Below are 16906 nucleotides of genomic sequence, written 5' to 3' on the forward strand. Positions count from 1 at the left end.
ATAGAATAATCTTTTCTTCCTTAAATACACGTGGAGAAATTTTTCTTTAAAAGTACTTTTATTGTCTGTGCATCATGATTACTGACATTTTTAGAGATGATGCATTTGCATTCATATGTTTTTATATATGTGTGCATGTGTTAGTGTGTGCAGGTGCATGTGGAGTTCAGAAGACAACCTCAGATGTCATCCTGAGGAATGTCATCCACCTTTTTTGCGACATGGCCTGATTGGCCTGGAGCTCACTAGTTAGGATAGAATGGCGGGCAGGCAATCCTCAGGGATCTGCCTGTCTCTGTCTCTCCCATGAAGTTACAGGGTCGTGTTACACCACACCACACCACACCCAGAATGTTAATGTGGGTTCTGGGGATCAAAGTCAGGTCCTCGTGCTTGCAAGACAAGCACTTTACCAACTGTGCTATCTATGTTTTTATGTCTTTCATATCTTCTAGATCTTCTGACATCTCTATGAAGAATGGGCCTATAGAGGCAGCTCTTGAATGGGAGTGTTATGGCAAAAGCCTGGACCTTGTCTTTTGCTTTGTTGTTTAGTGCTTTATTAAAGTACATGAGGTGCTTTTCTAAGATACAGGGTGTAAAGCACTCTTTCATCCAACTTTTGGTACTGTGCTTGTTTCTTTTTTTTTTTAAACTTTTCAAAAGTTTTTATTATTCATTTGAGAGAGAGAAGCAGAAAGAGAGAGAGAGGGAGAATGGGCGCTCCAAGGCCTCCAGCCACTGAAAACTGAACTCCAGACACATACGCCACCTTGTGCATCTGGCTTACGTGGGTCCCCGGGGAATTGAACTGAGGTCCTTTGGCTTTGCAGGCAAGAGCCTTAACCACTAAGCCATGTCTCCAACCGTTGTTTCATATTTTTGAAGTAAATATTAAATGAATACTTTTGAAAAAGATAAAGTATGCAGTTGTACATGATGCCAATCCACCATTTCTCCAGTTACTCAAGTTCTGAGAAATCACAACTTCCCTGGATGTAATTGTTGCTTCTCTCCTCATGGGCCCAGGTAGTCCTGGAAAAGAAACTGGGGAGCTCCTGCTTCTTTACTCTTGTCTGTGTTGCTTGTTGTGAACCTCTCTGTGGATCCAGAACAAGAACTGGGGAGAGATGGCAGGGAAGCGTGAAGGATGAAAAAAGAATCTTGCCATGTGATAGGCAATGTGTTGGGTGGCTGAGGCAGGAACATAGGTACATTGGAACATATAACATGATTCCAGCTGGGTTTGGTACTGATGAACTTGTGCAATTTAGATTTGGTGTGTGATGTTTGAAAATCTGGGTGGTTGTGAAAAGTAACACACAGTAGCCCAAACATTGTGAGTTTTGAAATTCCATAGTAATTATTAATGTTTAGTTATTCCTATATAAGGATGCTTCTCTAGATAAAAGCAGTTTAATTAAGCATTCCTGTTATTGAAACTTACTAGTGTTAGCAATACCTGGTAATTATTCAGTAATGACTTTTGTGAATGTGGCAATTAAAATTAATGTGTTTTAAGGGCTTGGGAACATCAGTTAGTGGTGTAGCATTTGCCTAGCATGCACAGGGCCCTGGGATTGATCCTTAATACTTTGAAAGAAAAGTAAAAGTACTAACTTCAGGAATTTTACCAGATTAAATCACCAAATAGTACACTGCATATTTACAGCATTTATAAAACAGGCTAAAAACAACTTAATGTTAGAGAAAGATAACAGGAGCTGCTAATAGACTTGACTCTTGATTTCTTAAAACTATATACTAAGCCAGATGTAGTAAAATACATCTGTAATCCCAGCACTCAGGAGGCTGAATCAAGAGAAGTGAGAGTTTAAGTACATCTTGGTCTATGCAATGTACTGACACCTTTTATCAAGAATAAATGCTGGTAAATATATTGAGTTTTCTCAGCAGCCTAAAAACTACTGACCTATATGTATAAATACATATCTTGTTACTTTATATGTTTATAGTCATAATTTAAATTTAATTGACTTTAAAAAATTGAGCTTCCTTGGGGCTAGAGAGATGGCTTAGTGGTTAAGCACTTGCCTGTGGAGCCTAAGGACCCCGGTTCGAGGTTTGATTCCCCAGGACCCACATAAGCCAGATGTACAAGGTGGTGCATACATCTGGAGTTTGTTTGCAGTGGCTGGGAGCTCTGATGCACCCATTCTCCCCCCCCCCCCATCTCTATCTGCCTCTATCTCTCTCTCTCTCTGTTGCCCTCAAGTAAATAAATATAAATTTTTTAAAAATTGAACTTCCAAAAGCATGTTATGTGTATATGTGTAATATCTGTGATGTGTGGTGTATGCACACACGTTACAAATGCTTGTACCCCATACATGTGCATGCAGAGGAAAGAGAGGAATGTTGGAAGTCCTATTATTGCTTATCTGTGTATTTTTTTTCCTTGAGAATGGGGTCTCACCCTCAACCTGGAGCTGTTGACCGTCAGCAAGCCCCAGCTGTTCTCCAATCTCTGTCTCTGCTCTTGCTACTGTGGTAACATACATGTATAGCCATGCCAAGCTTTCTGTGTGGGTTTTGGGTAGTCAAACGGCAGTTTCTGGCCTCAAAGGCCTTCCTGCTTAAGTGGCAAGCACTGTTAACTGCTGAGCCATTTTCCCAGCCTCTCCAGTAAGCACCTCTTACACATATTCTCTAATATGTGAAAAACTGGAATTTTAATTACTAGGTTATAGAATTGTAAATTGTGGATAAAATAAAACAAGTTTCTGGTTAGGTTAAAAAATGAATATTGTGACATGGCATCTTAGACACAAAGTTGATTTACGTAGGAGAACACAGTACTTCTTACGAAAAGCTGAACTTAGTGTTGCTTTATAAAGTATGTTTTATATGTACAGCTTTAGAACAGTCATCAAGAGATGTATTGTTTAAAGGCAGAATTGTAGATATCTTTTGATTTGTGCTTTTGAGATGCTTTGAGATCCACAGGTAATGGGAGTAAGTCATCCATAACTACTGTTATGTTACATGCACAGGAAACATGAGCTGCATGTGGGTGACACATGCCTGTAATCTTAGCATTTGGAAGAATTGTTGGAGACCAGCCTGGGCAACATAATATGCTATATGTAATAGTGCATGCCTATAAGCCCAACACTGAGACAAGAGCATTGCTGCAAATTCAAGATAAGCCTAAGATAAGATAAGATAAGACTCTGTCTCAAAAAAAGTAACAAAAGAAGAGAAAGAAACAACCAGGCATGGTGAACACGCACTTGGGAGGTTGAGGTAGGAGAATCAACATGAGGTTGAGCCCAGCCTGGAGCTGCAGTGAGACCCTGTGGGGGGGGTTGTGGGGGGTGAGAAACACTTAAAAAGTGAAGTTAATTTATCACAAATATTAAATCCTTCTTGTTAATTCCCTCATTGAACCTAGGTTGAGAAAGACAACTTCAGGTTAACTCTCTAAAAATGTTGCAACTCCTCCTCCATTCTGCTTCAGTGACATTGTTTCCACATACCTTCTCCTAACAGGCTCCCTAAATCTTTCTCTACCACCAACAAAAATCAGTTTCATATGTGTGTAAAAGAGATGTTACACTATAGTTTTTAACTTAAGTAGGGAGTCAGTTTTAATTATGTCTAAATAACTGAGTTTTAATTATATAATCACATGAGAAGTTAATCTGTCTTAAGTATTTATATGACAATCTGCCAACCCTTCTTTTCCTTGTACCTTTCTTCAAATCACTGTTAAAAATTACTTGAGGGCTGGAGAGATGGCATAGCAGTTAAGCGCTCGCCTGTGAAGCCTAAGGACCCCGGTTCGAGGCTTGGTTCCCCAGGTCCCACATTAGCCAGATGCACAAGGGGCGCACGCGTCTGGAGTTCATTTGCAGAGGCTGGAAGCCCTGGTGCGCCCATTCTCTCTCTCCCTCTATCTGTCTTTCTCTCTGTGTCTCTCTCAAATAAATAAATAAATAAATTTTTTAAAAATTACTTGATTTTTTTTTTTTAAACATGTAGAACTAAAGAAAGCTGAGCCAGGCATGGTGGTACAAGCCTTTAATCCCAGCACTTGGGAAGCAGAGGCAGGAGGATTGCCCTGAGTTGCGTGAGATACAGCAAGGCCCTACCTTGAAAAAAACACAAAAAAATGTTTAAAGAAAGTTAGTTAATGCTATGGAGTCTTTTCAGATTGTCCCTAAAATGTGAATAAATACTTTTTGAGTATAGCTATCTAACCATTTCTTGTCATTCTGTTTATAGTCATCATTCACATTTATTTGACTTTTTAAAAACTCAAGCTTCTAGCAAGCATTTCATATACATCCTAGTAACTGGGAAAATGAGGATTTAAGTTATTAAGGAATATTTGTTGCTAGTGAAACTATGCCTTTTATTATCCTCATATGTTATATTCCCACATTATATTATTTTATAGTGTTAGTTTTATCCCCCAAGTCATGATAACCCTCTTAGAGGTGAGGATAGGAATCCTGCTAGTATTTATACCTTTTCCATAATTTTAAGTGTGTGTTCCTCTGTGCATCCTCATTTTCATATTCCTCTTTAACCTGATATAATTTTGAGTGAAATTCATAGATTTTAAGTGTATATTCATGAGTCCTGACAACTGTATACACCTGTATGACCTTTGCCCCAATGAAGATATAAAAGACCCCCCCCCCCCAAAAAAAAAAAAAGATGGGCCTGGTGGTTCACGCTTTTAATCCCAGCACTTGGGAGGCTGAGGTAGGAGGATCGCTGTGAGCTTGAGGCCAGCCTGAGACTAATTCCAGGTCAGCCTAGAGTAGAGCAAGAGCCTACTTCAAAAAAGGGATATAAAAGATTTTCTTCACATTAGCAAAGTCCTTCATGTCCCAGAGCTCCCTACTGTTCTGATTTGTATTAGTGTAATTTGCAGTGTTCTAGAATGTATAGAAGTAGAATCAAGAAGTATCTTACCATATCTTGGTTTCTTTTGTGCAGCATAACATTTTAGAGGTTTGTTGATGTTGCATTCATTAATAATGAACTCCTTGTTTCTGCTGAGTTTTATCATTGTATAGTTAGTTGTATGCCAGTTGGCCTTTTCATTTTCTTATTGATGGACATTTATAGTTCTGGGGTTTTGTTGTTGTTGTTGTTGTTTTGGTTTTTTGTTGTTTGGTTGGTTGTTTTTTTATTTTTTGAAGGGGAGAGAGGGGTTACTCCAGGGCCTTAGACAGTCACTGCAGAAGAACTCCAGATGTACCATCTTTTGTATCTGGCTTACATGGGTCCTAGGCAGGCACTTCAACCACTAAGCCTTCTCTGCAGCCCCAGTTCTGGTGTTTGAATGTGCTGAGGCATTGCTGGATAGGGGTATTTTTATTTCTTGGGCAAATAACTAAATAGAATTGTGGGGACATAGGCCTTTGCAAGTCTCCTTAGCAGGTTGATAGGGTACTAGGCATACATCTTTTGCTAACCCTCTTAGGTACTTAAGTGGTTTCTCACATTTCACATAGTTCTAATTGTTCTCTATTTCAAGATCTTAAAAAGCTAGGTATGCCGGGTGTGGTGGCACATGTCTTTAATCCCAGCATTCAGGAGGCAGAGGTAAGAGGATCGCTGCAAGTTCAAGGCCACCCTGAGACTACACAGTTAATTCCAGGTCAGCCTGGACTACAGTGAGACCCTACCTCAAGAAAACAAAAAAAGTTAGGTATATCATGAATAGTAGTCTTTCTTAGTGCCTTCTGTATTTGTAGCTATTTATGATTTAACACTTTCACACACATAAATTTATTGTACCTTACAGCAAACTTGAAAAGAGTGGTGGTTAATATTCCCCCTTGCCCCTAGGTAACAACACCAAGGGCCAGTTTTATAAGACCTGAGTTGTATTTATTTTAAATGATGAAATTGAGAATCTGTTCTGCTTTTGTTCATTTTAATATATAGTTCAACATTCTTCTGCCAGAGGATATGATTATCACTGTATGGGAAAAATTTTTACTAAATTTAATAATGATTAGATTGCTTAATGTTGATGATGTGCTGAATTCCTTGGCACCTTGCCATGAGTCCACTTTATTTATACAAATGGTGGTGTGAAGATTGCCATGTGCTCCTAGGAGATAAGTTTCTTTGAACAATAAATTCTTCTAAGTTGCCACAGTACTAACATTGATACTAAGTAGCATCATGACACAAACCCTTGCGTTTGTCTTCTGTTTTTTCTAATGTAATTTCATGAACTAGACATAGTGAATTTTTGTTTTGTAAAATGTGTATTACTTTGAGAAATAAGAAAGGTTCTGATTTTCATTTTTATAAATTTGGTATAAAAGTAATAAACCTTAAAATTGCTCAGTATATAAAGTAATTGTATTTTGTTGAATATAAATATAAACAGGTGTTTTAACAACTGAATCATCATTTATTTGTACATTTTTTCCTAATATATTTTCATAGGGATTGTCATGTCTATAATCAGGAGTAGAAAAGCAATATTTTATCAAGATGGATATTATGGCTCTGAGTACTATCTTTAAGTGCAAAATATTTTGTGTTCTTGAACAAATTTTCACTTATAGTGGGCTTTATTAGAACTATTTTCTCAGGATTTTTCCTACTATATGTGTACATTTTTATAGTTTTTTTTAAATGGTTAACTTCTTTTATTTATCTTCATATTTTAGGAAGCAGTTCAGATACTTTTGAAGCATTCTGCAGATGTTAATGCTCGAGATAAAAACTGGCAAACTCCTCTCCACATTGCTGCTGCTAATAAAGCCGTGAAGTGTGCTGAAGCTTTGGTGCCTCTCCTGAGTAATGTGAATGTGTCTGACCGTGCGGGGAGAACAGCATTACATCATGCTGCTTTCAGTGGACATGCTGAGGTAGCTGCATTCACTTAATGATTGGCTTTCTTCCCACTCCTAGATAGTCAGGAATGTGCCTTTTCCATCCATTCGGTCCATAGTGAAAGTAAACAAAAATATTTAGCTCTCTTGTTTTCATCTAATTCTGCCTTCATCAGACTTTCAAGCTTTTTCTTTTTTTAATGATAAACAAAGCTTTCGTAAATGTAAAATCTTATTGGTAAATATTACCCACATACCCAAATTCGTAGTCATCCTACAGTGACGAACACTGCCAACTGTACTATAACAGGAAAAGTACACTCTGTTGAAAAATCTAAAGAAGGGCTGCAGAAATGGTTTAGCAGTTAAGACACTTGCCTGCAAAGCCAAAGGACCCAGGTTGTTTTCCCCAGGCCCCACACAAGCCAGATGCACAAGGGCAGGGTGGGGGGTGCACGTGTCTGGAGTTTGTTTGCAGTGGCTGGAGACCCTGGCACACCCATTCTTTCTCTCTCTTTCTCTCTTCCTATTTCTCTCTCAAATAAATAAAAAGAAAATGTTTTTTGATGTCTGCCCTGTTTTATTTTATTTTTTCTCAATTTTTATTAATGTTTTCCATGATTATAAAAATATATCATGGTAATACCCTCTCCCCCTTTCCTCTTTGAAATTCCATTGTCCATCATATCCCCTCCCCATCTCAGTCTGTCTTTTATTTTGATGTCATGATATTTTCCTCCTCTTCTGATGGTCTTGTGCAGATAGTGTCAGGCATTGTGAGGTCATGGACATGCAGGCCATTTTATGTCTGGAGGGAGCACGTTGTAAGGAGTCCTACCCTTCCTTTGGTTCTTACATTCTTTCCGTCACCACTTCTGCATTAGACCCTGAGCCTTGGAAGGTGTGATCAAGATGTTACTCAGTACTCCAGTCACTTCTTCCTTCCAGCACTATGATACCTTCTGAGTTGTTCCAAGGTCACTGCCATCTGAAATGAGAAGATTCTCTGCCCAAAGTGAGAGTAGCTTTAATATAAGGGTATGAATATTAAGAGAAGTGCTTACTGGGCAGTTTGGTAAGCATAGTAGGTACATTTAGCCAGACAGCAGCAGACGTTATACCCCTAGGGTTTTAAGTTTTCAGTATAAGGGATGTATTCCATCCCATGGAGTGGTCCTCCAGTCCAATTGGAGGGCAGTTGGTTTCCACCATGACAGACGTGCCACTATTGCACCCATTGGCTCATTTGGCCTGGCTGGCCAATTATAAGGCTTGCAGTGTCCACTGTTGAGTATCTTCACTGGTGGTATCTCTCTCTCCCATTGAACTGCATGTAAAATGGCTTCTTCCAGCTTTCTGTCAGCTGGTCTAAATGGAGGTTATCAGCTCAGTTCCAGCAGGATTTCTTAGTGGCCTCGCAGCCCAAGTATGTGGAGTCTTCAGCAATAGGGTCTTACCATCTATTCGTGGTGGGAAACCAAGGGCCTTGGCAATGGCCTATAATGTTTTGGGGGCATCAGGGACCTCCCTGGCCAACAACTCACTGGAAGGTATCCCATCCCTGGCAATGAAAATTTTCTAGCAACAATCTACGGCTCCTGAGTGTTCCATTGTCCAAAAAAGTAGGATTCCATACGATTTATTTATATCCTCTTAGATTTTGATTAGCCCTCCCTCCACCTTCCCATTACTCAATCTCTTCCCCTGACCTCACTTTGGGCCTTTTCACCCCCGTTAATCTATTCTTCTACTTAGATATATACCAGACCAACCAATTAAGTACCCTCCTCTCTTCCTTTCTCTTCTCTTTGTATCTCTTTTTTAGCTTACTGGCCTTTGCTACTGAGTTTTTTCCTTCTCACACAGAAGCCCAATCATCTGTAGCTAGGATCCACATATGAGAGAGAACATGTGGTGCTTGGCTTCCTGGGCCTGCATTACCTCACTTAGTATAATCCTTTCCAGAGCAATCCATTTTCTTGCAAATTTCATAACTTCATTTTTCTTTACCGCTGAGTAGAACTCCATTGTATAAATGTGCCATATCTTCATTATCCACTCATCAGTTGAGGGACATCTAGGCTGGTTCCATTTCCCAGCTATTATAAATTGAGCAGCAATAAACATGGTTGAGCACGTACTTCTGAGAAAAATGAGAGGAGTCCTTCGGATATATACCTAGGCGTGCTATAGCTAGGTCATATGGTAGATCAATCTTTAGCTGTCTCAGGAACCTCCACACTGATTTCCACAATAGCTGGACCAGATTGCATTCCCACCAGTAGTGTAGAAGGGTTCCTCTTTTTCTACATCCCCACCAACATTTATGATCATTTGTTGTCATGATGGTAGCCAATCTGACAGGAGTGAGATGGAATCTCATAGTAGTTTTAATCTGCATTTCCCTGATGACTAGGGATATAGAACATTTTTTTAGATGCTTATATGCCATCTGCATTTCTTCTTTGGAGAACTCTATTTAGCTCCATAGCCCATTTTTTTAATTGGCTTGTTTGATTTCTTATTATTTAATTTAACTTTTTGAGTTCTTTGTATATCCTAGATATCAATCCTCTATCAGACATATAGCTGGCAAAGATTTTTTTTTCCCATTCTGTAGGTTGCCTCTGCTATATTCACTGTGTCCTTTGCAGTGCAAAATCTTTGTAATTTTATGAGGTCCCAGTTGTAAATATGTAGTTTTATTGCTTGAGCAATTGGGGTTATATTCAGAAAGTCTTTGCCAAGACCAATATGTTGAAGGGTTTCCTTCCCCTACTTTTTCCTCTAGCAGTTTCAGAGTTTCAGGTCTTATGTTAAGGTCTTTAATCCAGTTGGACTTAATTCTTGTGCATGGAGAGAGAAGACTCTATTTTCATTCTTCTACAGATACATATCCAGTTTTGCCAACACCATTTGCTGAAGAGGCTGTCTTTTCTCCAATGAGTATTTTTGGCATTTTTATCGAATATCAGGTGGCTATAGCCACCCAGACTTATATCTGGGTCCTGTATTCTGTTCCATGTACATATCTGCTTTTGTGCCAGTACCATGCTGTTTTTGTTACTATGGCTCTGTAGTATAGGTTAAAATCAGGTATGGTGATACCACCAGCCTTATTTTTGTTGCTCAGTATTATTTTAGATATTTGAGGTTTTTTGTGATTCCAAATGAATTTTTGGGTTGTTTTTTTCTATTTCCATGAAGAATGCCATTGGAATTTTGATGAGGATTGCATTAAATGTGTAGATTGCTTTTGGTAAGATTGCCATTTCACAATATTGATTCTTCCAATCCAGGAACAAGGGATGTTTTTTCCATTTCCTAGTGTCTTCTGCAATTTCTTGCTTGAGTATGTTATAGTTTTCACTGTAGAGATCCTTTATTTCCTTGGTTAGGTATATTCCAGTGTCCTTTATTTTCTTTGTTGCAACTGTGAATGGAGGTGGTTCTCTGATTTCATACTCTGTGTGTTTGATGTTAGCAAATAGAAAGGCTACTGATTTTTTGTATTATTATTTGTATCATGCTACATGGCTATAGGTTTTTATCAGCTCTAACAGTTTGCTGTTAGAGTCTTTAGGGTCCTTGATACATAGAATCATGTTAGCTGGAGCTGGACACTGGCAGTGAGGGAGGGAGCCAGGCATTGGCGGCGGGGGAGGGGAGGCTGCCAATGTTGCTGTAGTTCTCTCGCTGTTCCATGTGTTCTTCTACCTTGTGATCTGTTCCTCCCTTGTTCACTGCCACTCTCCCTTCACGTTTCTTGAGTTTGCAGAAGCTCTGGTATGAGTGGAAAATCCCCTCACCTGGCTTTTCCTGTGACTCAAGCTGAGCCTGGCGATTGGCGTGCCGCCACTGCCGTCTGGTCCCACAGACGTGCTGGAGCAGCTTCTGCAGGCTTGTGTGGATGCTCTGGATCTCTCCTACTTCTCTGCTGCTGTTTCAATTTCCTGTACACCTCACTTTATAGTAAAAGTGTGTATTTTGCTGTTTTTTTTTTTTTTTTTTTTTTTTTGTCTTTTCTCCCTAGGCTGCTTTGGCGTGGTACCTACGCTGCCATCTTAACCAGAAGTCACCAAAAATATTTTTATAAAGAAAAATTCATTGTTTTCTCAAGACAGTAGCAGAGCAGCAGAATTTCAAAAATATATTTTTATAGTTTATTACTGACATTTAGTGAACATAACTCCTTGGTGATAGTACCATCAAAAGAAACAACAGAAGAAAATTTGATTCTTGTTATCTTTCAGCAAACGCTGGCTTTTACAAATTTATCAAGCTAAAAAATAAACCTTTGAAGCTAACCTGGCAAGTCCTTTTTATTTCTCTTGTCTTTCCTTCCCTTTTTGTTCCTTTCTGTTCTGTTCTTTATCCCTCCCTTTCTCCATCTATCCTTCCCTGCTTTCCTTTCCTTTGTTTTCTTTTCGATGAGGTATTGCTATGTTGTGAGCTCCTGCCTAGGCTCAAATTATCCTCCTCCATCCTCCAGGAACACACCAATACACCTTGACCTAGTCCTTCACTTCTGTGACAGACACAAGAGGTAGAAGGACATTACCAAAAGTCTGTGGATAGAATCCTCATGGCTTCATTGTTCTTTTAATTGAAGTACTATGAAAAAGAGCCCTTGCCTCCACTATAGCTGTCACAAGATAAAGAAGGAATTGTAAATATTATGAAGTGTAACTACCACTCTTGGTTTGTTATGAGATAAGTAGTCTATAGAATGATTTGATTTGATCATATTGTAGCTACTTTGGGGGTTTGAATACAGTTTCAAATATTCCTGGAATGTACTTTGTTTTTTGTGGAGTTTTTGTTTTTTGTTTTGTTTGTTTGTTTTGTATATATGATGTTTGTGAGAAGATGCACATTCCCCATGATCACTCATGGTGGCCAGAGGAAGACTTGAGTGTCTTTCTCTATTGCTGTTCCACCTTATTTCCTTGAGACAGACTCTCACTGAGCCTGGAGCTCACCATCTTAATAATTACAGGGACTGATCAGCAAGCTTCAGTGATCCTCCTGACTCTGCCCCACCCATCACTGGGATTGCAGGTTGTGAAACCAGACCTGGCTTCTTTACATGGGTGCTAGGGATTGAACTGAGATCTTTATACTTACGCAGGTTCTCCTACCTACTGAGCCATCTCCCCATCCCCAGAGCTTGTCTGTGTATTCTAATGACACTTGTCCATCTTTAGACTTTGATACTTAGACTTAGTTGTTGTTAAAAAAGCAAGTCACACAGTGGCATCCTAAAACATACTGCTGCCTGACTTGAATAACACTCAACACTGAACCTTTTTTTCATATTTTATCATTTATATTAAATGCTCTTCAGTGTTTCATTTAGCTCCTCCTTTTCTAAAGTTACAGAACTTTGATGACAGAGAAACAGAAGAGAATCATTTCAAGGCGTATTCATTAACAAGTCAACTTCTGAATATCAGTGAAACTATGTTTTTATTCCAGATGATCAAGCTACTCTTATCCAGAGGTGCCAATATTAATGCTTTTGACAAAAAAGATCGACGTGCCATTCATTGGGCAGCATATATGGGTATGTACTTTTTAAATGTGCTTTAAAAACTAGTTTTATTTATTTGCAAGCAGAAAGAAAGGGAAAGAAGAGAGAATGGTCACGCTAGGGCCTCCAGCTGCTGTAAATAAACTTCAAATGCATGCTGCACTTGGTGCATATGGCTTTACTAGGGAATTGAACCCGGCTTGTTAGGCTTTGCAGACAAGTACCTTTAAACACTGAGCCATCTCTTCTGTCCTGAAATGTGCTTTTTGACATTATATATTTAGGAAAATATGAGCATTTTGTTTCTTGGCATTTACAAGCATTGCTTTCAGTACAGTGATGTTATACCACATCTGGGCTGGAGAGATGGCTTAGAGGTTAAGTGCTTGCCTGTGAAGCCTAAGGACCCCGGTTCGCGGCTCGGTTTCCCAGATCCCACGTTAGCCAGATGCACAAGGGGGCGCACGCGTCTGGAGTTCGTTTACAGAGGCTGGAAGCCCTGGCACGCCCATTCTCTCTCTCTCCCTCTATCTGAGTCTTTCTCTCTGTGACTGTCGCTCTCAAATAAATAAATAAAAATTTAAAAAAAAAATCTATACCACATCTGAGCTAGCTACCCACACAGAACAAGCCAGGTAGTGGGACAAGCTTGCTACAGCAGGAATACACTGGTTCCTGTTTATCTAAAAGCTGAAGTAGTTATTTTTTACCTTTAAAAGAGAGGTACCTCCAGACACTGACCTAGAATATGTTTAATATTTACTACCCATCCTCGTTTATGTACTTGTCCTTATTTTTATTGGAATATTAAGGTACAGGTCATGAAGATTTATTAAGAAACCTTTTATTGGACTAGTATATAGCTCAGTGATAAAGAGTATCTGTAGCATGAGCCTAGGCCTCAGTTTAAGTCCCCATCTCTGCAAAAAAAAAAAAAAAAAAGAAAAAAAAAAACCCAAGAGATAAAAACTATGAATCAGCCTGGAGAGATGGCTTAGCAGTTAAGGCACTTGCCTGCAAAGCCTAAAGATCCAGGTTCAACTCTTTAGATTCCACATAAGCCAGATGCACAATATGACACAAGCATGCGTGGTTGCACATGCACCCAAGGTGGCACATGCCTCTGGAGTTCAGTTACAGTGGCTGGAAGCCCTGGCGTGCTAATTCCTGTCCCTCCTCCTCCCTCCCTCCCCCTTGCTTGCTCACTCACTTATTGCTCTTTGGATTAAACACATACACACACTCTTTAATCCTAGCACTTGGGAGGCAGAGGTAGGAGGATCATCGCCATGGGTATGAGGCTATCCTGAGACTACATAGTGAATTCCAGGTCAGCCTGGGATAGACTGAAACCATACCTCAAAAAACCAAATACACACACACACACACAGAGAGAGAGAGAGAGAGAGAGAGAGAGAGAGAGAGAGAGAGAGAGAGAGAGAGAGAGAGAGAGCGCGCGGGCGCGCACGAGCACACACGCACACATTTGGGGCTAGGGAGATTGTTCAGCCAGTAAAAGCACCACATGCATGAGGACTTGAGTCAGTAACCAGTACCCATGTAGAAAGACAGACAGTGGATGTCTTTAATTCCAGCACTTAGGAGGCAAAGTTAGGAGGATTACTGTGAGTTCAAGGCCAACCTGAGACTACATAGTGAGTTCTAGTATGACCTGGGCTGGAACAAAACCCTACCATGAAAAAAAACAGTAACAACAAAAGAAAAACAGGAAGAAAAATAAAAGCCAGGGATGGCCACACATGCCTACAACCATAGTCTGGGATGGTAGGTGCAGAGCCAGGAGAATCACTGGGACTCACTGGTCAGCCAGACTGACTGAAAAAAAATAGCAATTCCAGATTCAGTAAGAGCTTCCTTCTCTAGGAAATAGTGCAGAACAGTAAAGGAGGTCATTCAACTTTTTACCCTAGCCTCTTTTTGCATACATACACATACCACATACCACAAGCACACCCATTAAATACATTATATACATATATAGCTGCAAACCTATTATTTTGGACCAAGCACTGGGTCAAATATGTAGCATCATATTTGATTTTATAACAGTAATTTCACAGAAACTAAGGCCTAGAGTAGAGGAAAATAATACAGTTTTGAAAATCTTACGATTGCACTCTAAAACTGGTAGGAGTTCATGTGTAAATGAGGCATAGACCACCTAAAACCTATGCAGTTTGGGAGCAGAGCATTAACAAATGTGACACTGCATTCTTAATATGCCATGAAGATACATCAGACTTTAAGATACTTTGAAATGTATAATCATAGCAGCATAGAAATACTTGCCTGTGGGTGCTCAGACCATGCTGTCAGAATTGAGTCTCTGCCCATGAAGGAAATAGAATCAACCATGGACTTAGAGGTCCTGTAAGGCTTGGGTTCCACTTCTGGGAGGAAGCAGCAGAAAGAGACGTTCCTGTGGAATTTCTTACAAGAGCTAAAAGAACGCCCCTCTTTGCAGCCATGGAGCTCAGGACTTGTTCTTTTCCTGTTAAAGGTTATAATTTTGCCTCCACTATCTTGGCTTATCTAGCTAGAAAAATCCCACATATGAATTAATAGATCTTCTGTGCAATACAAAGCATAACAATCCATTTGCTTCCTTAGTACCCACATAAAGCCATATGCAGAAAGTGGCGCTTACATCTGAAGTTCATTTGCAGCGGTTGGAGGCCCTGATGCACACATTCTATGTCCCTCCCTCCCTCCCTCCCTCTCTCTCTCACACTCTCCCCATGCATATAAATAGCATGTTTTAAGCTGGACGTAGTGGCGCACACCTGCCTTTAATCCCAGCACTTGGAGGTACAGGTAGGAGGATCAGTGTGAATTCAAGGCCACCCTGAGACTCCATAGTGAATTCTAGGTCAGCCTGGGATAGAGTGAAACCCTACCTCGAAAAACCAAAAAGAACATAAAAAACATACTTTAGAAAAAGATTAAAAGAAGATTCAATGGAAGGTTTCCCCTCCCCCCTTCCCTTAAGATAGAGTCTCACTCTAGCCCAGGCTAGAGTACCACAAGCACACCCACAGTAGTCCTTACCTCTGTCTCCAGCGTGCTGGGATTAAAGGTTTGTACCACCACACTCAGAAGGTTTTTAACTTAACAGTGTTGGAATACCACAGGTCAGTGTAAAGCAAGTAAATTAGCAAGTGAATGGACTATATGACATTGTAACATAGTTGTAGACCATTTACATACATATACACCCATACGTATATATGAGTATATATGTATATAAAATATTAGTATGAATACTCTTTAAAGTTTAGGAAACTGTTGCCTATGTTAAAAAAAAAAAGCAAGGAAAATCCATATTGAATTGCATTTCTGACTCAAGAGGTATAAAACAAAAGATTTTAAAACATGAACATTACCCTTTTTGTCGTTATATTCTGATATCCCAAAACTGAGCACTGTTTGCTTCATACCAAAAATTTTGTGTCTGTACTCTTGTAATGCATAGTTCTCTCATACCTATGGAAGTAACAGAAATGGTCTTTCTTTGACATCCTGACACCCTCACACCCCATAGGGTTCACTGTCTTCAATCCATAGAGGCCTTTCTCAACTCTCCCTTGTAGCCTGTTCTTCAAGGCAGATGAAAAACAGCAAGTTGGTTCATTGCATACTTTGCACTTTATGATTAAAGGTTTTCACATTAAGCAGAGTGCACCAGGCACTTTACTTCCAAAGAACTAGGCTCAGCTAAACTGCTACTTCCGTGAGATAAAGGAGAGCAGTTTTGTGGGATGCTTGTAGTTGAGCTCTCAGAAGAGGTGAGTGTGTAGCCCTTGGCCTAGCCTCACATAGCTTTGTTGTCCCTGATCTACTTGGTTGAGGCTGAGAAGGTATTCTGTGTGTGATAGACATCACTACATGTCTTGATACATTTTTTATTTAACTGAATACCCATGACTGATAACTTACTATGAACAGAAAGTTAGTTCCTCTCAGATATGGAGATTGGGCAGTCAAGAGGAAGGCACTAGTGTCTAGAAATGGCCATGTGCTGCACTATAACATGGCAGGAGGCCTCACAGAAAGAAATTGGGACAAGGTAGGGAGTGAGGGGGGGTGTATAACCTGTGGGCTAAAAGCCAAGATGTAGAGAAAACAAAAAAGTAGAGTTATCACTGGATGAAGTAACAAATGTCTATTTTTACTTATTCTCTTAACCAACATTTGTCAGAATTACTCTGAATTCTTAGATTTTTCTCCTAACCTCTCTCAAATTAGAGCATGATTTATTGGTGGTATTTATATATTACATACTTAATGTTCACTTTTACCTTTCTTGAAAGGTATTCAAGATAATATTCTTTATTCTTGGCAAACATTTTCAGGTCACACGGAAGTAGTGAAACTGCTTGTGACCCATGGAGCTGAAGTGGCATGCAAGGATAAAAAGTCTTACACTCCTCTTCATGCAGCAGCCTCAAGTGGGATGATCAGTGCAGTCAAGTACCTTCTAGATCTTGGAGTTGATGTAGGTATACAGATCAAGCAGTAT

At 39.6% G+C, this 16906-nt stretch overlaps 1 protein-coding gene across 8 annotated transcripts in view; it reads left to right on the forward strand.

Moving 5' to 3' along the window:
- Positions 1-16906, forward strand: part of Ankrd28 (ankyrin repeat domain 28) — a 168740-nt gene that overhangs the window by 108673 nt on the left and 43161 nt on the right. For all 8 annotated transcript variants that reach the window (XM_045135531.1, XM_045135530.1, XM_045135532.1 and 5 more), the window contains 3 exons: positions 6669-6869; positions 12312-12399; positions 16740-16882. In XM_045135531.1, the coding sequence (XP_044991466.1) occupies positions 6669-6869; positions 12312-12399; positions 16740-16882 (432 nt within the window). The remainder of the gene's footprint in view (positions 1-6668; positions 6870-12311; positions 12400-16739; positions 16883-16906) is intronic.

This window comes from Jaculus jaculus, chromosome 16 (assembly GCF_020740685.1).
Source record: "Jaculus jaculus isolate mJacJac1 chromosome 16, mJacJac1.mat.Y.cur, whole genome shotgun sequence".
NCBI lineage: Eukaryota > Metazoa > Chordata > Mammalia > Rodentia > Dipodidae > Jaculus > Jaculus jaculus.